The 22,595-nt window shown below is 36.8% G+C and overlaps 1 protein-coding gene across 4 annotated transcripts in view; it reads right to left on the bottom strand.

The window, feature by feature from the left end:
• Positions 1 to 184: 184 nt before the first annotated feature.
• L3MBTL3 (L3MBTL histone methyl-lysine binding protein 3) overlaps positions 185 to 22,595 on the bottom strand; it is a 165,896-nt gene continuing 143,485 nt past the window's right edge. For all 4 annotated transcript variants that reach the window (XM_043964205.1, XM_043964209.1, XM_043964206.1 and 1 more), the window contains exons 21-24: positions 14,617 to 14,702; positions 6,684 to 6,853; positions 6,374 to 6,436; positions 185 to 2,132 (exon numbers count right to left, since the gene is read on the bottom strand). In XM_043964205.1, coding sequence (XP_043820140.1) covers positions 1,989 to 2,132; positions 6,374 to 6,436; positions 6,684 to 6,853; positions 14,617 to 14,702 — 463 coding nt within the window. In that variant the 3' untranslated portion in view covers positions 185 to 1,988. The remainder of the gene's footprint in view (positions 2,133 to 6,373; positions 6,437 to 6,683; positions 6,854 to 14,616; positions 14,703 to 22,595) is intronic.

Genomic DNA, 22,595 nt, shown 5'->3' with positions numbered 1-22,595 from the left:
GGATACATTTCCATTGCCTATGATTAGAGAAGAATGGCACATCAGAAAGTAAAGGAAGCCTGACAGACAGCTGGGCATAGTTTTAGATTTGGGACCCAGGCATCTATCCATCTCTGCAGTGTGCTCCTGCTGCGACAACCTCTCTTAAAAACCATACAAATGTGAAAAGGCGTCTCCAATTCAGATTTTATTTCATGTCAGAAGATATAACAAGTGTAATTTGAATGTACAAATTCTGAACAAAATGTTTTTTTTTAAAAAGTCATTAATGCAAATCCATGCAAGGAAATGAATGGGGTACTGCAGGCTATTTCACTGACCCTGTTTTACCTTGTATTATGGCAGATGAAAAGGGCTGCTAAGAGACCCCCCTCAGAAGTCTTCAAAGGAAGTACTATATTAGCAGAGCTGGAGATATCCAAGCAAATTCTACACTAGAAGCTATAAGACCAACTAAGGAGAGAGGTAGAAGTTCCCCAGAGTTAAGACAGCATGCTACAAAGCTACATTATATCTCAAACAAAAATGTACTTTGAACAACTTTTCATTCCAAGGAATTAGAAACTGCCGTGGAAAGCTGATGAAGCTGTTCATCCTCTTCCAGCGAAGTGCATTCTCATAAAATAAAACACTACACCAGCTCTCGGTTTATAGGTAGTTGAGTATTCTCACTTAAAGTGCATCTGTTCTGTACCATTATATATTGAGTGCAATGTCTTAACACCTGGCAAAGAGCTTTGTAGAAAAAAAACAGTCCTTCCAAAAAGAAGGGCATTTTATTACGTGTATCCGAATAATTGCTTTGGAAAGTCATCTTCCTGATTTCCTGAACATGTCCAATAGATGACACCATCAGTGTTTCTTCCATATACCTTCCCTTTCTAGCCAAATCTATTCGTATCCTTCCTCCCTCCCTCCCTCTCTCCCTCTCTCTCCTCAGCTGATCCTGAAGGAATCCTCTTGGTGTGGAGGATTATTGAAAGAAGGGAGATACACAGGTCTTTTTCAAAGGATGGTAGATCCCTCCCAAGGACTACGACCTTCTTCTCCTTTAAGCACCATGGTTATATAAATGACTCAGAAAAGCTTAAAAGTCTCATGGAAAAACCTGAAGATCCTTTTAAAAAGTGTCTCCTTACTAGAACTTCATTTACTCTTTGATAACAGTTGACTCCTACAAACCCCTGGGGTACTAGAGTGGAGTATTAGACTGATGCCATTCAAATACATTAGGTAAAGTTTTATTATTTTTTTTTCAATTTCAGTCTTTCATATACTGGTCTTTTGGTAAATACAGTAAAGACGCTGGTGAAAAAGCAATTTGCTTAACATTTCTTAAGTCGTGCAAAAGTAAAAACACTGATTTACTTAAAAAATTAATTTTTACAACTGTTCAGCCCCAATGAATTATTACAAGCAAGTAGGCAATTTCATGACTTGCAAAGTTATACTCAGCATCAATGTTGCAATTCAAAATATGGCACAAAATTAACAATAGTTATAACAGTCCCAACTGGCTAAACTGGTAGCCAGATTTTGGCTATAACTGGGTTTAAAGTTCATTTTATTTTGATTGTATAAAAAGGTTTCTGCAAATATTGAAAAAGAAACAGTGTACATGAAAGATAATTCAACAATGTTTACAAAATGCAGAAAGTTCATAATCCCCCCTCCCCCCATCTTACGATACCATAAATAATCAACAATGGTGGTCTTTTTTTTTCTCTGAAGCCTCAAAAAGGTTTACAAAGGTAAATTTAGCTCAATGAATAGAACTAAAAGATGATATTTGTTACAGTACCTTAATAAAAACCCAAGCACTTCCATAATAATTCATGTATATTGTCTCTCGATGAATATAAATAATCCGGCAGCACTGATTTTTGACTTTTGAAGAATTCTTACTTAACAGCTACAACAGTCCTTGTGCTTTGAATAAGACATGAGCTTTAAAGCAGAAAAGGGATGCAATGTGGCTTTTGTTGTCCTCAAAGTTCATTATGTGAGTTCTTCTCTGCAGCTTTGAACATCAAGATGGAGTTGAAGATTTTTAGAGCTGGTCCCAGCTTAATACTCATAATTTTAACAATGTCTGTTTGAGTCATAAGCAGAAATGCTTCTCCATCAATTTGCTAAAAGAAAGTAAAAAAAAATACCATCAAACATGAATTAATCTAATACTTCCAGGTGGGAAATGTCAAGGAAGTCACAGAATCACAGAATTTTAAAGGTAAGGGACGCCTCCGTGACCATCCAGTCCAACCTACGCCCCACCCCCCAAAGAATCCTGTTACTGTATACCTGATAATTAGCTTTTTCTTAAAGACTTCTAAAAAGGGGAACCTAATACTTCCTGTGACAGCTCTAACTTCTAAAAAGGAAAGTTTTCTCTTTTTTGGTGCCAACATTTGTTTCTTTGCAACTTCCACTCACTGCTTTGGGCTGTTACTTCTGAGACCAAACTGAACAACTCCCACCTTACTTCTATGTGAGAACCCTTTAAATACTGCTCCTTGGGTGGTTCTTTAGAATCCAAACGTTCCCCCCTTCCAAACTTCCATCAGTCTTCCTCTAGAGCCAGGGTTCTCAAACTAGAGTCTATGAGCTTGAACCCCACCAAATTTATTTATTCATTCGTTCATTCATTTGTTCATTTGTTCATTCATTCATTCATTCATTCATTTAGAATTTTCCCCAAGTTACATGTATGAAGAAATTTTCACATCGATTTTTAAAACTTTGTGTTTCAAATTCTCTTCCTCCCTCCCCCCCCCCTTTTTTTTTTCAGGGCAATGGGGGTTAAGTGATTTGCCCAGGGTCACACAGCTAGTAAGTGTCAAGTGTCTGAGGCCACATTTGAACTCAGGTCCTCCTGAATCCAGGGCTGGTGCTTTATCCACTGTGCCACCTAACCGCCCCCCCACCCCCTCTTAAGAACTCAAGCAATTCAATATAAGTTATACATGTTTAGTCATGCAAAACATTTCCACATTAGTTAGGTTGTGAAAGAAAACAGACAAAAAAAATTTTAGAAAGAGGAACTAACAAAACAAAAAAATATATACTTCAATCTGTATTCAGATACCACCAGTTCTTGCTCTGTAGATGGTTTGCATTTTTCTTAAGTCCTAATGATAGCATCCTGCTTGCTCATCATTTCTTACAGCACAATAGTGTTCCATCCTAATCTATGAACTTGTGGTTTTTGTTTTGTTTTGTTTTTAGTGAGGCAATTGGGGTTAAGTGACTTGCCCAGGGTCACACAGCTCGTAAGTGTTAAGTGTCTGAGGCTGGATTTGAACTCAGGAACTCCTGACTCCAGGGCCGGTGCTCTATCCACTGCGCCATCTAGCTGCCCCCTGAGCTTGTTTTTTAAAAAAGGTTTTGTTGGGGTTTTCTGGTAAGTGCATTGTAATAAATTTGTTTCCTTTGTAATCCTAGGTATTTTGTTCATTTAACAATAGTATTCTGAGGAGGTTCATTGGTTTCACTAAGCAATCCACAAAGAGAAAAATATTAAAGAATCCTCGTTTGGAGAAGGGCTTTTAAAACTTTTTCCAATTGTAACTCCTCTTTGCGTGAGAAATTTTTACGTGACCCCACGTATACAGGTATATAAAATAGGTATACATAACTTTTTACTGTTGCCAATTTTTTTTATGATGCCCACATTCAGTTATCAGACCCCATATGAGGTTGAGACCTACATCTAAAGTAACAACTTACTCCTGATAACTGGACATTGTAGGTCCAAAACTAAATGCACAGGGTCCTATTTTGACATGAGAATAAGAAGCACTCAAAGTAAAGTCAAGAGGTCCTGATGCTGTGAATATAATCTTATTGAGAGATTGAGTCTGTTGTCTGAGGAACAACCAAGCGACATAGGTGATTGGTGATGACCTTTTACTTATGTAGCTTGGTCATGTAAATGATACTGGAAAGGAAGGCACACAAATAAGAGATATTTTGGGGGGAAGAACCAAAAGGACTTGTCATTGACTGGCTGTGGGGTCTGTTGAGGAAGAAGTTAAAAAGGACTCCTAGGTTTTGAGCCAGAGATAATGGTAGTGACATCAACAGAAAGAATGTTAGGATGAGGGCAGGTGCTTAGTTCTATTTAAGGCATGCTAGAGTCGAGGTGTCAGGGGGACATTTAGGTGGTGATGTCCAATAGGCATTGAAAACAAGGAAATAAATTTGGAGAAGAGGCTGAAGAAGGAGATACAAATCTGAGAGTGATCTACATAGAGATAACTAAATTCAGGGGTGAAGATGAAATTACCAAGAAAGAGGATACATGGAGAGAAGAACAAGGACAATGTATTGGAGAAAATCTGCACTTAGGAGAAAGAAGAAAGAGAAATAATTTAAGGAGATAATCACAAATGTTTATAGAGATAGGAGAATTAGATGAGAATAATATCACAAAAGTTAAGGAAGATGAGAATAAACTAGGAAGGGATGGTTTAGGGCAGTGATATAAAACTAAAATAGAAATGGGGGCCACTATATAGGACTTAAGGATCCTTGTAGGCCACATACTGACTTAGAATACTGCAAATTAATATTATCTATGTTTTACTGCACATTTATTTATTTTGTTAACTATTTCTGAATTATATTTTAAACTGGTCCAGGCCCCACTCTGGAATGTTGTGCATCTCCCCCTCACACCCACACCCACACACATACATTTCTGGTTTACAGCAAAAAATGCTAAAGAACAGTCAAGGAGAATGAAGATGGCAAAGAAATAACGGAATTTAGCGATCAGGAAAACAGTGGTGACTTTAGGAGAGTTTTATGGCAACATCAAATTAGAAACTAAATTATGAGGGTTTGAGGAATTAATGGATTCATGGAATTAATGGTTTGAGGAATTAGTGAAGGAGAAACAGTAAGTGAACTTTGGCATAAATGGAAGTGGGAAAATATAACATGTTGATGGGATAGTAGAGTAAAAAAGCAAACAAAGTGTATTTTGTGTGTATTTGTGCATGTGCATGCTTTATTTAAAGACCAGGAAGAACCTTATTAATTTTGTTGTCATCAAGACTCCAGGATCATAGAATCAGCCTTAGAAGGGAACCTTAGAGACCACTCTGTTTATTATTCTAATCTTCAATACACTTACAGACCATTATGAAATCACTCTTCATAGATATTAATTCAGTGTGTGGCTACACAGGGTTTTTTGGATATGACCTGTGATTTTACTGGCATAGGGAAAGCCCAGTGAGGAAACTCCTTCATCAAAGTAGAAGGGAACCTGCTCAGAACTTTTAGATTTGAAGAGCTGATGTGGAAACACTGAGAGGTTTAATGACTTGCCCCAGCAACTATGTATCAGAAGCAGCACTTGAACCCAAGCCTTCCTAAATCCAAGGTTATCTTCCTTATCCTCTCTGCCATAATGCTCTTCTGGGTGTGAGAACAATGTATATAAAACATCTTTCAAAAAGAGGATAAAAGCTCAGATTTTTGTGGTATCAAATGTTACTGAGAAACATAAGACTACTTCTTAGAAGTCACTGAATTCTGAATGAATGTTATAATGACAGTGAATTAGATTTTAATAGTATTTTTAAAAATATTGTGAAGAGAAAATAGAGTCAAACTGAAATACTTCTCAGTACCTGTTAATTCTTAGAAAATTTATGAAAATTGGTTTTAGTTAGTGACAGGTATCAAATAGATTACCCTGGTATCACTTTAACCTTAGAAGTTTTGTAAAGTGGAAGGAAGCAAATAGGCTTACAATTATGAACTGACTAGACTTAGGTGTGATTACAATGATCTGGATGAAAGAAAAGAACAAAGAACTACAGTGTTTATATCTATCTCTCTAAAACACACTCCTGGGTAGATGACTCAAAGATTTCCTCCTCCCCCTTTGTTAGAATGGATAGTTCACTGTGTAGGGAAGGGCTGGGAATATGAATATATTCAGAAAAAAGGAGGCGTAAAAAAACCCCACTCTTACTCTCTCCACATATATATGTATGTATTTACACACATATGATATGTATATATATATACATTTTTAAACAGTCACAAACAAAACGACACACCCTCAAACTTAAATTAGCTCTTACATTGTGCCATATACCATACAAATACATTCCATTAACGTTTTTATCATGTGCCTATTACTACACCGCTGAGCTAATATAATAGGATTTAACAATCCTAATTTAAGAAATTTATATAAGTTCATTAACTCCTACTCATTTAGGGAATTAAAGTTAACTTAGCAATTTACAATCCTATTACCCAGATTCCCATCCTCCTCTATTCCCAACCACTTACCACAGCATTTCAGCATTCTAAATGCATTAAACCACCTGCTAGAATTGAGTAGAATACGTACCTCATCCTTGAACACCTTGCCATGTTCTTCACATCCAGGTAAGCTCTGTATAAATTCTGACACCTGCCCCCCAAAAAAAATCACATCAAATGTTCAAGTTCACAACTAAGAATTTCAATGTTACTAACTCAAAATATTAAATATAATGGTTCTAGTTACATATCCTGAGACCTCTTTGTTCCCCACTGAGGAAAAGTGAGGGGCCATCTATGGTCTTAGAGGAAAATAAAACACGGATCAACATTCATTTCTCCTCTTTTCTCCCCTTTCTCCCCCTCCCCTCACAATCTCCAAAGAAATAAAAGTGCACCTCATCTGTGCTCCATTTGGAAACTTTACTGGCAGGAATTCCAGCCACAGTTGGAAGAAGTTTGCTTTGCTGTTCCCAACGCAGGGGCAGACATGGAATCGGTGATTTAAAGGAGAGGAAGACAGCTGACCGGCGCTGAGCCTGCTGTGAACTTGGCTCTGCTCCTATACCTGATTGGTAGACAAACACATAATAAATTAGTCACTGAAATCAAGACAGACCCAGCAAGACACAGACACACAGAGATATACAGGCAGGCAGGCAGGCAGGCAGTCAGACAGACAGACAGACAGACAGACAGACAGACAGATAGACACACACACACACACACACACACACACACTCTAAGACCACACAGATCATACGGAATAAATTGATTTCACCAGAATTTGATTCCAATTTGTTTCTGAAACACTGGGAATAACTAATGATCTATAATAAATTCACTTCACTTCAATATAATTGAAATCAAATGTCCCCAAATATTCGGTTTTGTGATTATTTCTCATCCAGAATGTAATAAGAGCAGAGTGTTCATTTTATTTGAAGCAAGCATCATTGTGTTGCTCTTATTTCCTCCCCAAGGTACATGTGAAAAAATTGAATGTATAGGCCTTTATTTTTCAAAAATAAGTCTCCCAGAAGAAGGCCACCACTTACTGTAATATAAAGAACACTGACCTAAACATTCTTTTTAGTTCTAGCTCTTTCTCCTGTGTTACCTTGAGCAAATGATTTAACATTTATGGTCCTCAGTTTCCTCATCTATGCAATGTGTCAGCTGTACTAAAAGAACTCAGATCTTTTTTAGTTCTAAAACTCTTATGATCTTTTATTTAAGGTACAATGAATGGTGAAAAGAAAATACACTTCAAAGGGTGAAAAAAAAAGTCAAACATCAACAAGAGCACAGAGCACAAACATAGATAGACGTAGAATAATTTGAAAAATACTCCCCATATTTCTCTCAGGTTTTGCTAAGAGATCAGCATTTATCTGAAGAAATGCAGTATTTTTCAATGGTCATAAGCAATGCCTGTCATAACATAGATGATAAAGATCCAGAAACTAACCAGAATATGAGAGTACTCAATTCCTCTAAAATGTGTATTGTTTTGCCTGCAACACAATAAACTTTGACATTTCCTCTTTTCTGAATTTTTTCTAACCACACTTGTTCCGTGTGCTCCATCACTGCAGATCAACTCCATTTTCACCTTTCCCTGTTAAGAGTTGTGTTGGTCATATTTTGTATTCCTCCTACACTAATCTTTTGAACCAGAGCCACAACTAGAAAGACAGAACCAGCTCAAATTTTTCAGACTATTCACTACATCTGTCTAGTAGGGTCTATCTTTCATCTCACATAGAAAGGAGAACTCATAGAACAGAATGCTCATCTTTGATTTATATAAACCAGATGATATATTTTGACACTTCTCTCCTCCTCCCTAATTTTCATGCCTCTTTTCAATTTAAGAATATCTGGCCCTTTTGGTAATTCATATGACACAAGAAAATGGGCTACTGTTTTTTTGACTGATAGAGTGATAGAATAGAATTATTCTGATTGATAAGTCAGATTCAACATCTTTCCCATAAAAAATGCACCCCCAGGGGCAGCTAGGTGGCACAGTGGATGGAGCACTGGCCCTGGATTCAGGAGGACCTGAGTTCAGATCTGGCCTCAGACACTTAACACTTACCAGCTCTGTGACCCTGGGCAAGTCAACCCCAATTGCCTCACAAAAAAAAAAAATGTACCCCCAGGGGGCAGCTAGGTGGCTCTGTGGATAAAGCACTGGCCCTGGATTCAGGAGGACCTGAGTTCAAATGAGACCTCAGACACATTACACTTACTAGCTGTGTGACCTTGGGCAAGTCACTTAACCCTCATTGCCCCATAAAAAATAAATGAATGATGAATGAATGAATGAATGAATGAATAAATAAATAAATAAATAAAAATGCACCCCAGAGGAGTGGCTGAACAAGTTGTGGTATATGAATGTAATGGAATACTATTGTACTGTAAGAAACAATGAGCAGGCAGATTCCAGAGAAACCTGAAAGGACTTGCATGAAACGATCCTGAGTGAGATGAGCAGAACCAGGAGAACATTGTACACAGTATCATCATTATGTGTTGATCAATTGTGATAGACTTGATTCTTCTCAGCAATACAATGGTACAAGATAGTTCCAAAGGACTCATGATGGAAAACGCTCTCCAAGTCCAGAAAAAAAAAAAAAAGAACTGTGGAATATGGATGCAGATTGAACCATACTATTTCTTTGTTTTTGGTGCTGTTGTTTTTCTTTTCTGACATTTTCTCTTTTTGCTCTGATTCTTCTTTCACAGCATGACTAATGCAGAAATATGTTTAATGTGATTGTATATACATAACCTATATCAGATTACTTGCTGTGTTGGGGAGGGCTGAGGGAGGGGGAAAAATTTGAAACTAGAACTCTTATCTCTCTACATGTAACTGGAAAATAATAAAATACTTTTATAATTAAAAAAAATTTAAAAATGCTCCCCAGAAACAAAAGCCAGTTGTTAAGTAAATTTCATTGTAACAGGATAAACTGGCATCTGATTATAGAAAATTTCATCTTGGATTATATGGGAAAAAATTTCTCCATGTTTTGGTTTTAATATGTGGCAGAGACTACAGGGTGGATTCAAATGGAATTTGGATTAAAGTATTAGTGTAAAGTTAAGTATAAAGAAAAATCTGTGTACATATATGTAAGAACATTTTCATTTAAGCATTTTTACAGTTCTGGGCATATGCTCCTCCCCTCCAAAACTGTCTATTTGCATAGTATGATTTATTGAACTTTTCTAAGAGCCTGAATATTAAATTTCAGCAAAGGAAATAGGTTTGAACTATTTTCACACCTTAAACAGGGTAATCTGAATGCTCTATAAGTGAAAAAATACACATAAGTCAATTGTGATTCTTACTCCATTTGGCTTCATACTTCTTTATACGTTTCTTTAGTACAGCACAGGATGTAAAATAACGGCAAAGGGATGAATGCCAAGCAGATAAGTCTGCAGAGCTGCCATTAATGCCTAAAATGTGTTATGTTGTTTCTGTGCTAAAGGAGGCTTGGTGCTGGGATCTCAAAGCCCTTTGTATGTTCTAGAAAACAGATTCTCCCTATGGTCTGTGAGAAGTTATTCTTAAGGCTCAATGAAAATGAGTGGTGGCCTGAGGTGATTATTTATGCAGGCAGCTATGACTCTAGATTAAAAAAAAAAATACCCATTAGACTCTTAACCCAGAGCCTACCCTGTTTTTTTCCCCTATTTGATGTAAAAATATAGAAGAACAATCTTACAGGCAAATGTGGATTAAAATAATCTATCTAAGCCCACAGGGGAAAACTACAGTTACTATATTGTAAGTTCATCCTGCTTTTTGGTAAAAACAATTTTACAAACACTTTATTAATGGAACTTAGTCAAATTGACTAACATAAAATAACAAGAAAAACCTCACAATCTATTTTAAAGCAAGAAATCATTATTAGGAAAAACACAAAGGAAAACTGAGGAGAAAAATGAATGTCCTTTCTTTTTATGCATAAGTTTATCTACTTAGAATAAGGTAAAACAATCAGCCTTTTGGGCACTTAAATTTAAAATATATTTATTTCTTAGTAAGGTATTGTTATTGGAGTATTTGTATGTGATTTCTAATGTCTTCACACATCTCCTCCCTATTTTCCCAACATTTCTATGCATCAAATCAGGTAGTGGTGTGGGAAGCACCATGAGTCAAATACACTAGATAGTAGGTTGAGCTTAGGTGTCAAACCTAGCCTGTCTCCTGGGTATATTATTATTTTTTTTAAAACATTTTTTATTTTATTTTTGTGGAGCAATGAAGGCTAAGTGACTTGCCCAGGGTCACACAGCTAGTAAATGTCATGTGTCTAAGGCTGGATTTGAACTCAGGTCCTTCTGAATCCAGGGCCGATACTTTATCCACTGTGCCACCTAGCTGCCCCATAGTTATATTATTTTTAAATACTGCACTGCCAACTTCCTGTAGATCCTTGAGCATCCAAAAAGTCACCTTGTGTACACAGATAAAGAACTATATCCATGGCAGCTCTGCTTCTGGGTTTCAAATTGCTCTCTTTTACTATAAAACAGAATAGGAAGCAAAAAGGATAATGATATGGGATCAAATGAAGTAAACTTAAGTATAACAAACTTAGAAAAGGATAGTAGGTTAGAGGTTATTTAAGTCCACAGATTAGTTTGACATTTGTTTCATAACTGACTCCAAAAAATTCTCTCTTTGACTCGAGTCCTAAACTCTACAGTTCATAGATCTTGAGTTGTGAGCAACATTAGTTGCTTAGTAGCCCAATTCTCTCATTTTATAGGTAAGGAAACTGAGGCCCTGAGAAGTAAAATGACTTGTCCAATATCAGTTTTACTAAGTATAGGGAACAGGGATTGGATCAATCATTTCACTGGGTATAGAAAACTGTCAGATAAGGAAACTCCATCTACCATTATAGGTGCATTTGAAGTGAAGTGACTTGTCCAGGGTCATGTTACCAGTGGCTATCAGAGTCAGGACTGGAACCCAAGTCTTCCTGACTTTTGGGGCCAGATTTCTATGCACTTCACCATGCTGACTCGCTACTTATATACACTTGCAACTGCAAATTATGTTTCTTTAATTTCATTCCTTTCAACTCATAAAAATTTATAGCTCCTACTCTGTACAAAGACCCCCAAAAAACTACTTTTGATGCTACGTCACAGTATAGAAATGAACCTAATTTCTTAAAGGCTATCACAGGAGAAGAAGACAAAGTCTGGCAAATAAATTCAACTAGGATCTAAAAAATGAGAAATTCTTAAAGGACGTATGATGTTATGCTTACAGTTGTACTATGTCCCTTAGAGATGGATACTATATAAATACAAAGTTTTAGCAAAAGACAGTTTACTACTAGCCAACTAGACTCAGACTTGGAATATTGCAACTATGGCTCATTGCTAAGTCAGTAGATCTTCATTCTCTCCCTAAATATTGGCTATTTCCCTGCTGCTTGGAAACATGTTCATGTCTTGCTAGTCCTTAAAAAGCTCTAATTTGACCTAATTATCCCGCTAGCTGCCATCCTACATCCCTTTTCCCTTTTGTGGCTTGTAGAAAGCCATCTACAGCCTCCCACTTCCTTTCTTCTTACTCTCTTCTAAAACCTCGGCAGTCTGGTTTTCAACCTCATATTCAACTGAAACCGGTCTCCTGAAAATTACAAAAAATGTCTTAATTACTGAGTCTAATGACCTTTCCTTAATCCTTATCCTTCTTGACCTCTCCCTGCAGGCTTTGACACTGTCCCTATCACCTCCTCCCCTGAATAGTTTCTCATCTAGTTTTCTGTGACACCATTAGTCAGTCAACTAGCATTTGTTAAATATTTATTATGTGCCAGTCACTGTACTAAGCAATGGGAGATACAATGAAAAGCAAACAACAAAAATAGCTCTCTCATAGTTCTCTTCTTCCTACCTTCCCTATTACTGTGTAAGGCAACATCATCCTTCCAGTCCCTTAGGTCCCTAATTCCTCACAACCTGGGAGTCATCCTGGACTTCTCACTATCACACATTCCATCTGTTGCCAAAGTCTAGTGCAGGCCCTTGTCACCTTGAACCTGGGTTACTATTGAAGTAATTGTAAAAATAAAGTTTTTAAATAAAAGAAAAAAGAAAACCATTTAAAAAGAATAAATAGAGGCAGCTAGGTGGCACAGTGGATAAAGTATCAGCCCTGGATTCAGGAGGACCTGAGTTCAAATCCAGCCTCAGACACTTGACACTTACTAGCTGTGTGACCCTGGGCAAGTCACTTAACACTCATTGCCCCCCCCCCCCGAACAAAAAGAATAAATAGGAGAGCCAGAGAAAATGCCTAGAGCCAAGATATGGAGTGTCTCATTTGGGAAATAGTCAGGAAGCCTGTATCACTGGATTGAAGAGTATATGTTGGAGAGTAAGGTATGAGAAGGCTGGAAAGGTAGGAGATGCTAGGTTATGAAGGACTTTGAAAGCTAAAAAAGAGCATTTCGTACGTATTCTAGGAAGCAATAGGGAACCACTGGGGTTTACTGAGTAGGGAGTGACATGATTGGATCTCTGCTTTAGGAAAATCACTTTAGTGACTGAAGAAGGGATGGATTGGAGTTAGGGAGAGACTTGAGGCAAACAGACCCTTAGGTTGAATCCTGAACATTAAGATTGTTAACCAAAAACAATCCCAAGTCCATGAGACATTGCATTGCAACTAGATTTATTACATCAGAAATAAACACACATGTGGAACCCTAAGATAGACAGAGAGTTCACAGTGAAGCTGGCATATTGATGAAATTGCACAAAGGGAGAGGGATAAACAGAACTTTCTACCTAAATGGCAGTGGCAGCCATTAAGATGAAGAATTAAGATGCCAAATGCTGTATTCTTTTCCCTTGGGACCTGCTAGACTATGAAGATAGGATTGTTGGCTTATCTACAAGGGTTCCAGCTGCACAAGCAGTTTCCCAGTCCAGGATAGACTCACTGGCATCTGTCTTGACTCCCAAAGATACATAACGAATCTAGCTTGGGTTGCAAACAAGAAGTTATATCAGTTGAGGGGGAGGGGTTGTCTTCGACATATTCAGGGACTCTTGTATACTCTGGGTCCGGTGTTTCTGGAAAATATGGCAACTCAAAAGTTCAATTTCAGGGGGACTGCTTAATAGGCTGAGTGGGAAAAGCCAGAGATCTAGGCTTTTATTGATGAAAAAATGGCTGTAAACTCAAGTCAGTTTTGGGAACCCTGATTAAAAAAGAGGAAAATCTATTAACTTTCAGTAAATTAGGAAATTCCATCATGTGCGAATGAGTTACATTTTTATGTTATTTCATATATAGTAAAAAAAATTCTAGCTCTTTAAACACACTGAATGGTAACTTACTGATCTGGAAGAATGAACAAAACTTCAAAATTGAGCAATTTTCTGCCCACTTAAATGATCAGAGACAATAAGTACCAAAAAGAAGTTGATAATTTCATAGGGGATGATTGTTAAATTAATTTTTTAAATTGCTTAACTAAAATCAGATGAATAAGCACAAAAACATCACTTATGGAACATGTCATTTACATAAGAGAAGGGTTATTAAAATCATTCTTGTTTCTTGTGTAAGTGAAAAATAAAAACGTATATGCAAAGTCAAAGTATCAAGAAGCACTCGGGCAAATGTTAATTACTACATCAACAGGCAGATGCATTGCAAAAAAATGTTCAACAATTATATAATCAGATATAAATTATATATGGAATCCATAATTATTAACACTTTCCAATCTGATTAAGATTGAGCAATTTAAAAATTAAACACTGGATCAAGCATGATTTAAAGTATAGAATCCTCTCACTGTTATAACATCAATCACTCAATAGCTTTATTTTAATGAAGTAGGAAATTAAATTAAGTTTGAACTAGATTCTTCTTTTGTTTGGATAAACAGGAAATACTTAAGAGGTGAGCTTTGAAAATACAGAGGCAGATACAACAGGAAGATAGCCTTATAACACTGGCCCAGAGGCGGGAAAGGGTTAATGTCATTTTGTAGCTCTTTGAAGTTATACTAAGCTTATATGAATGTAGTTATTACATGTCAGTGGGTATGATCTGACCTACAGTAAAATTCAATCTATGTAATGAAGCATCACAAATATACTTTATATGTAACTAATTACTGACTGACTACCACAACCAAATTTATTTTATGTTTATTTATGGAAATAATATTAGAAATTCAGTTTTGCTATTTAGGATGATCACTATAAAATCAGTGTCATGAAAACAGGTCAAGAATATAAGAATGCCATAGTTACCTTTGGTTTGATTTGGAGTTCTCATTTCACTTTTTATCCCTTCTTCACATTCTTCCTTGATAGGCTTATCTTCAATTTGCTGTTCTCTGACAAAAATAGTATTTCAGTGATTTAATACAATGAACAGAATCTTATGAATGTTAGCAGCACTATTTCTTCTGTCAATATTGAAAAAAATCAGAGAAAATAGCTATAACTCTTTATATGAAGGTACTCAATGCATTCTATATAAGCAGATAGTAACAGCAAGAAAGAGACTAGACAACTCTATTTTTCCTCAAAACATGCCTCATTTTCTTTCAAAAAAAGAGTCACCATTTTCTTCTTATTGTTTCTAAGAATATTAAGTTCAGCTTTTCACTCCATCTACAAACAAGCTTATTTTGTGCAAGTATAGTTTCATTCACATTGTACTACTAGGATATTCTTGTCGAATGAGAGGGTAAACATATATTAAAAGAAAGATGTATGCACACGACAATTACCTAGGTCTGAAGGTTTAGTTATAGACTAGTATTGCCCCAATGTGTATACAACAATTTAGGCCCAGACCTGGGTCACTCATCTTTAATCTACTGGACTCCAGGAGATAATGTTAATTTAAAAACAAACAAAAAAACCATGGCCAGTTCATCTTTAACCTACAGGATCCATCTCCTATTCAGGGATAACCCAGGACTGAATTCCAGGGACACTCCAAAATGAAGTAGAATTACTGAGTCTTGTGTCAGTTCAGAGACCTTTACCCTCAAGTCAGAGACAAAAATCAGCTCATTCTTTTGGGATGAAGGAGCTAAGGATGGACTCATATATAATTATTTTAAATGTCAGCTTAATGGAACTATGGTCGTTGCTACCAAATCCTACTGATCCTTTTAGATTCAGATCAAATTCTATGATGACTTTAAATCTCTCTTCTGAATTTCTCTAACACAAAACATAGTTACACAAATCTATACAATAGGATACTTTATCATGTTCTATTAGCTGTTTGCTATGTTAGTGTGCCAGGTACTGTGGCTACAAATACAAAAGTTAAGATAGTTTATGCCTAATGTGGAGGGCGGGGAGGGAAAACAGGGAAAACAGGGAAGTGGTAGTCAGAAAAGGGCATTAAAGCCATAGGGAAGCATATTGTAGCTCCTATTCTAGTAGCAGTGGTAAGAAACAGTTTGATTACTGTTCTCACAGCAAGATCCTCAAGGACAGAGTTCATACTTCTACTATGTATTTTAAAATGGGACTAAAAACTTTAGAAATAAGTCCTACCATGAACAATTTTTAAACAACTGTATAATTCTATTGACAGAGGCATTTACTTTATTCTAGAATTCTGAATGTAGTGGCAAGACAAAACACAACATAGTTCTGAGCACACAAGAAATACGTAAGAAAGTGTTATTCATTTCCTACAAGGGCACTTTCTGTTAAGAGCTTCAATCATCTGAGCTTGAGCTGTTCAGCTGAGGTCCAACTGCCACAATTAAAAAAATAAATTACCCATCTGGAATTAGACTGATTTAATTACCATTTTAAGTCACTAAAATGACATTCAGAAGAAATTAATTTGATCATAAGGGATGAGAGGTGAAAAACTACCTTCTGATTAACTATTAAACCACGTGATGACTAAAAATTATTTTCTAATAAATGTAATATTCTTCATTCTACCTTAGTTACTCACAAGTATAGTCACACCTTAGACCTCACCAAAACTACCTTCGTGATCTTGAACCCTGAAATTAACAATCATAACTTCGTATCCTTTTCTCTCTCTCTCTTTTTGCCTCACTTTTCCTAAACCTCTAATTCATCATCAATGAGACTCTAATCTTTCTAAACTTTCTTGTTTTCAAAGTCTATAATCTCTGCTTTGGCCTCACTTTCCTCCCTTTACAATCTGCCTCCTCTAGTTAACCAATTCTCCATCCACCCCAACCCTGACCTTGGATCCTTTGTTCCCTTATTCCACAGTTTATGCCTGCCAATTTAATTCTGGGGCACACACACCTCCAGCTTTTCACTGTTCTGCTCATATTCCTGGGCTGCTTAACCTCTTTAGAGGAAGTCATGCACTAGGATGATGGGGTCTACTAAAAATGTGCAACCTAAACTCTATGAGGCCCTCCACTGGCATAGCACTTAGAAAACAAGGATTACTTCCATGCCACGAAGAAGTGTCACAGTAGGATTCTGTTAATAGTTAACAGCAACAATTCTGGGGATTTTATTAACATCAGTAACAGCAATGAGAAACAGTGTGTCCCAGTGGATATAAAGCCATCCTTGGAGTCAGGAGGACTTGGGATTCAAGTGCTGCCCCTATCACATACTAGCTGTGTGACTGTGGGAAAATCAATGAATCTTTCAGCATTCAACTAACTCTCTAATACTAGGTTGCTAAAAAGATGCCTGCATATATTGGTAGAGGAAGCTACTTGAATAAAATTAAGTCAAGTATTTATTAATCACCTTCCACGTGCCAGGCACTGTGCTAAGCCATAGTGACAAAAAGAAAGGCAAGAAGATAGTCCAATGGGGGCGACGGCATGAAAGACCTATGTACAACCAAGATGTAAACAGGAGAAATTAGAGTTAATCAACTGAAGGAAGGCACTAGAATTAAGGGGGATTAGGAAAAGCTTCTTGCAGAAGGTGAGATTTTGAATGGGAATTGAAGAAAACCATGGAAGGCAGGAACAGAGATGAGGAAGGAGAGCTTTACAGGCATGGGGGAAAATGCATAGATTTGTAGAGTGGAGTGTCTTGTTTGAGGAATAGTAAGGAGGCCAGGGTCACTGAATCACTGAGTATGTGGAGTTAATAAGGTGCAACATAGAAGAGCAACAGGTTTTGTAGGGCTTTGAATATCTAAAGAAGATTTTATATTTCATCCTGGATGTGAAAGGGAGTCACTGGAGTTTATTGAAGAGAGGATTGACATGGTCAGACCTGAGCTATAGACAGTCAGGTGGAGGATGGACCAGGATGGGGAGATACTTGAAGCCGGGAGACCAATCAGCAGGCTGTTGCAATAATCCAGGCATGAGATGATAAGGGCCCATATTAAGGTCAAGGCAGTGTCAAAGGACAGAAGGGGACATATATCCTCACTGAGTTCTCCCTTCACCAAAGAAATCACAAATCTAATCAAAACAACAGCCCACAATGGGGGGGGATTCATGAGTGACTTTAAAAGACTGCTATTAGAAATCATATTACATTAAAAGGGACTAGTTGGAATGTAAATAATTTGTCTCAAGTCCTTCAAAACCATCTAAATTCAATTTATCTTAAATTGGCTGTTCTTTCAGATCATAAATTAGAGTCTCATAAATGTTTTATTAATGAGGAAAAGCTCTTTGTTTAGTTGTTGAACAGGTATAATGATTATTCAGTACACACACATTTATATTACAATTTAAAACTGGGGATCAGTAGCTCATGCGATTTTTAAAAACACCTCACCTTTTTAGCTGCCAATTCCTATAATGAAAGCCATCTCCCTCTCTAAGCCCCCATTCATTTGTTTTTTTAATATCACATATTTTTAAAAAACTGAATGTATCCTATTATCATATGCTATTACTAAATATTTCAGAGATCCAGAATTCAAGATTACTATATTCTGCAATCTAATAATCTGAAAACTTTGTTTCTTTAAGACTAATTTAGCCTTTTGAAGAATTAAGTTGGGGAAAAAATGTGCAACTTTTGATAGATCAAGTCCTGGCTCTCTTTACCTCTGGCAATTTGTTAAATATAAGGAACTAATTTTATTAATTATCCAAGTCATTTTTACTTTTAAAATATCTAATGATTAGTTTTGAAGTTTTAGAGTTTTTATGTACTTCAGTGACAGCATAAAGGATTCATATACCATTTGCCCCTCGGGCCCCTCCCTCCCTCTGGTTGGAGAGGGTGGGAAGTGTATATGTGGCAAGTCCTCCTAGACCCGTATTTGAGAAGGGTATCCAGGGAATTCACCTTATCATTTCCCACCTGAGTGAGCATCTAAATTTCATCATCTCCAGAAACTTCATTTTATGAGATAAATTCACTCTGTAACTCCTACATCCTCATACCATTTCCCATGCTAGGGACCCACCCACCCCCATCCCCCAACTTTTCAGCTACTTTTTTTATGTGTTGTCTTCTCCCATTAAATTATGAGCTCCTTGGGGGAAGGACTATCTTATGCCTTTCTTTGTATCTCCAGCACTTAAGACAGTACCTGGTACATAGTAGAAGCCTAATAAATGCTTACTGACTGACTTTCCGACGGATTCTCCAACCCCTGACATAATCAAGTACCTTTCAATCCATTCCTCAACCAATCAATGCATATTTACTCAGTGTTTACTATGGATTGTTGTAGGCATTAGGAATACCACAGTCCTTCCTCCCTTAAAGAAGCTTACAATTTAATGATAAAGATGACACATACATATCCAAGTATTTATAAATTATATATAAGGCAATGTGTGTGTGTGTGTGGGGGGGGGCTGGGTGAAAGGTACAAGCAGTTGGAGGTAAAGAAAATAGAACAGGTTTCAAGTAGAAGATTGCTTTGAGAATTCTGAAGTCAACCAGACTTATTCTACAACATATTCCAGGTCAGTGCAAACTCAGTGCAAATACATTGAGATGAAACAGTTGGGCATGATCACTGCATGTGTGGAGATTAATATGTGATAGGATGAGAAATGTAGGCTGGGGGCAGTTTGTGAGGGGCTTTAACTGCCAAAGAAATGTATTTGTATTTAATTCTAGGGGTAATAGGGAGTCACTGGACCATGCCAAGCAGGGGCTTAACATGGTTAGCACTGTGCTTCCGGAAGATCCCCTTAGTAGTAATGTGAAAGACAAACTGGAAGACAGAGGGGGAGACAAGAGGCAGAGAGGGCAACTAAAGAGGCTGTATTAATACCCAGGCAAGAGATAATGAGGATTAGAACTAGACTGGTGTCAGGTTAGTAGAAAGAAGGGGAAAGAGCAGAGAGATATCATGGAGGCAGAATGCACAATACTTAACAACCAATTAGATACTTTGTTTTGGGGGAGTCGGGGATTAAGGAAAATTGCAAGGTTGTAAACCTGTACAAGGATGGCTGTGTTCTTAAGAGAAAGGAGGAAGTTTGGAAGTAGACTGAAGTAGGGGGGTAAGGACAATGAATTTTGTTTTGAATAGGTTGAGTTATTCTTAGCAAGGAGTGTGTCATCAAGGATGAATCTTATCAAATGTCTTATCCAAGATGCAGCATCCAATGACCCCAACAGGGTATTCATCAAACCAAATCCTACAGTAGAAGTGTACCTGTTCTCACATAGTGAATGAACACAAGCAGAGACAAACCCATGCTCAAGGAACAGAATCTACATGGTCCACTTAGCATTTCTGGAGGAGGTTTGAAGGTGAGCTTGACCATACAGCACAGACAACATACACATACTGCTCCCACTTTCACTCCATCCTTTCAAACAGTCTCCAAATGTAGATCTGTATTGTCCAATGTTCTCAAAATACATAAGCTACACATTCTTTCCTTAAATACCTTGATCACTGTATCCCACTGTTGGAAGAACTGATGCATTTCCTTGGCACCTGCTGAACTGTCCTCTTCTACCTACACAATCTGCTTATGCAATTTTCTCTCATTATGATGACACTTAAGTTTATTCTTTTCAGCAGAAAATGTAAGGAAGACCTAAGTGTTCTCCCAAAGTATCAACAGTCTTACTTTAAATGAAGCAGTGTTTATTCAAAATCCAAATGGCAGGATGAACACACAAATCTTTCTTACTGCTTTAGAAAGAATCCAAGAACTCTATTATATAGTAACTGAAACTTTATTTATAAGAACATTTTAAGGGCAAGAAAGAAAGAGAAGGAAGTGTCTCTCAAACTTTGTGCATGATTATTCTAGTGCAAAAGAGAAGAAAAATGATAGCTGCTATTTTTAGTTATAATATTTTATGCTTTAATCATAGAGTATTTAAATTTTTACTCATATTTTAACTCAATTTTATTTCAAAGTATTTTGTATTGCACCCTGAGACCATTTGCATAAAATGCTAGGTTGTAGACAGGTAGATATCTATCTACATAGACATATATATGGTTGTTTTTTTTTTTTGGTGAGGCAATTGGGGTTAAGTGACTTGCCCAGGCTCACACAGCTAGTAAGTGTCAAGTGCCTGAGGCCAAATTTGAACTCAAGTCCTCCTGAATCCAGGGCTGGTGCTCTATCTACTGCACTACCTAGCTGCCCCCATATATATGTATTAAATATATGTGTACACATATATACTTCTGAAACTTTGAAAGAACTATAATTTTATCAACAAAGACTCTTTCCACAGGCACAGATGGTAACCCCTTTATGCCTTCATATTCTGCACTTCATTTTCAAGTTTTTCTAGAAATCTAGAAATTGAGATTCTAACCCCAATACATTAAAGGTATTTTCCTCAGTTTTTGTAAATAAGTAACATGAGCAGAAATACAGCATAGCATAAAAAATAAAGGGATGGCCTTGGGGGTCAGAAAGACCTGGGTTCAAATCCAATTCTGACACTATGTCTACTACCATGCATAAATCAAGTAACTTAGAAAAGTCTCTTACCTCTTTTTCTTTCCTAACCCCCTTCACAAACCTAAACAAGTTAATATATATGAAAGTACTGTGTAAACCATAAATCACCATATGTAAATTATTATTGGTCATATACACTTGCAATTATAAATATATATATATATATAGCTGTAAAACACTTTCAAAAATTGTCATAATATATTTTTCTCTAGGACAAAATATGGATAACCAGAGGGTTTTTTTCCCTTTCTGCCATATTTCATTGGTAGGATTCTGTTCTAAATCAAAATTTAATATGCTCAGGCTGATAGCACAACATTTGTTATTGTGAAGAACGATACTTAAGAATGTGAAAGTAATGATATATTCATGGTAGCATTGACACTGCCATTTGATTGTGTTAACAATGAAAACCACCATCTCTATCTTAGGAAAGATGTTCCTTTTTCCACATATAGAAAGTCCTGCTTTCTGCACGTACCAAAAATTCCCTCTTGGGATTCCAGGCCTTTTAAAAAACTTCCCCTCTAGGGGCAGCTAGGTGGAGCAGTGGATAAAGCACTGGCCCTGGATTCAGGAGTACCTGAGTTCAAATCCAGCCTCAGACACTTGACACTTACTAGCTGTGTGACCCTGGGCAAGTCACTTTACCCCCATTGCCCTGCAAAAAAACAAAACAAAACAAAAAAAAAACCTTCCCCTCTAAAGGACCAATTTATGTTGACATTTCCTCAGCAGGAATTGTTACAGAATTTTAGCTAAACAAAACTCTTCTTACTAAAGAATATTAGTTATCTAATTAAAGCACACTGAAATGCAAACAAGGGATAAGAGGCCTTGTTTACTGAGTTATGTTGCTTCACTGACCTATAATTCTCTTTTTTTCTGTAATTACGCATCACATTTGGATGTCTTACTATCATGCCCTAATTGTGCATCTGGGTAAATATTAGTGAGGCAAACATTACAGCGGTAAATATAAGTGCTCTGACTTTTTGCTACGCAAAATGTAATTCTCTGGCCTCTTTTATTCTTCATGTAAAAGTAATACCCAGTGAGCTACATGGTCCAATCATAAACTCTGTTACAAAAGAAAAAAAGTAAGAGAGGGAATTTTGCCAGATAATCAAGAATGTATTGACAACCATAGGTTTATAAATTTAGAGCTGGAAGAGATCTTAAAAATAAGCTATTCAAAATCTTTCTAGTTTCTCTCATTTTTACAGGCGATGAAATGGAGGCCCAGAGAAATTAAGTAATTTGTTCAAGGTTGCACAGCCAGTAATGATAATCTGCCATAAAAAAGAAACACAAATACCTTATATAATCTTAGTGTTTGAAGTGACCTAGATCACCTAGTCCAAGCTCCCACTCTATGGAACA

Source organism: Dromiciops gliroides, chromosome 4 (assembly GCF_019393635.1).
Source record: "Dromiciops gliroides isolate mDroGli1 chromosome 4, mDroGli1.pri, whole genome shotgun sequence".
Taxonomy (NCBI): Eukaryota; Metazoa; Chordata; class Mammalia; order Microbiotheria; family Microbiotheriidae; genus Dromiciops; species Dromiciops gliroides.
Note: the sequence above shows the minus strand (reverse complement) of the source record. Positions and strands in the feature narration are given on the sequence as shown.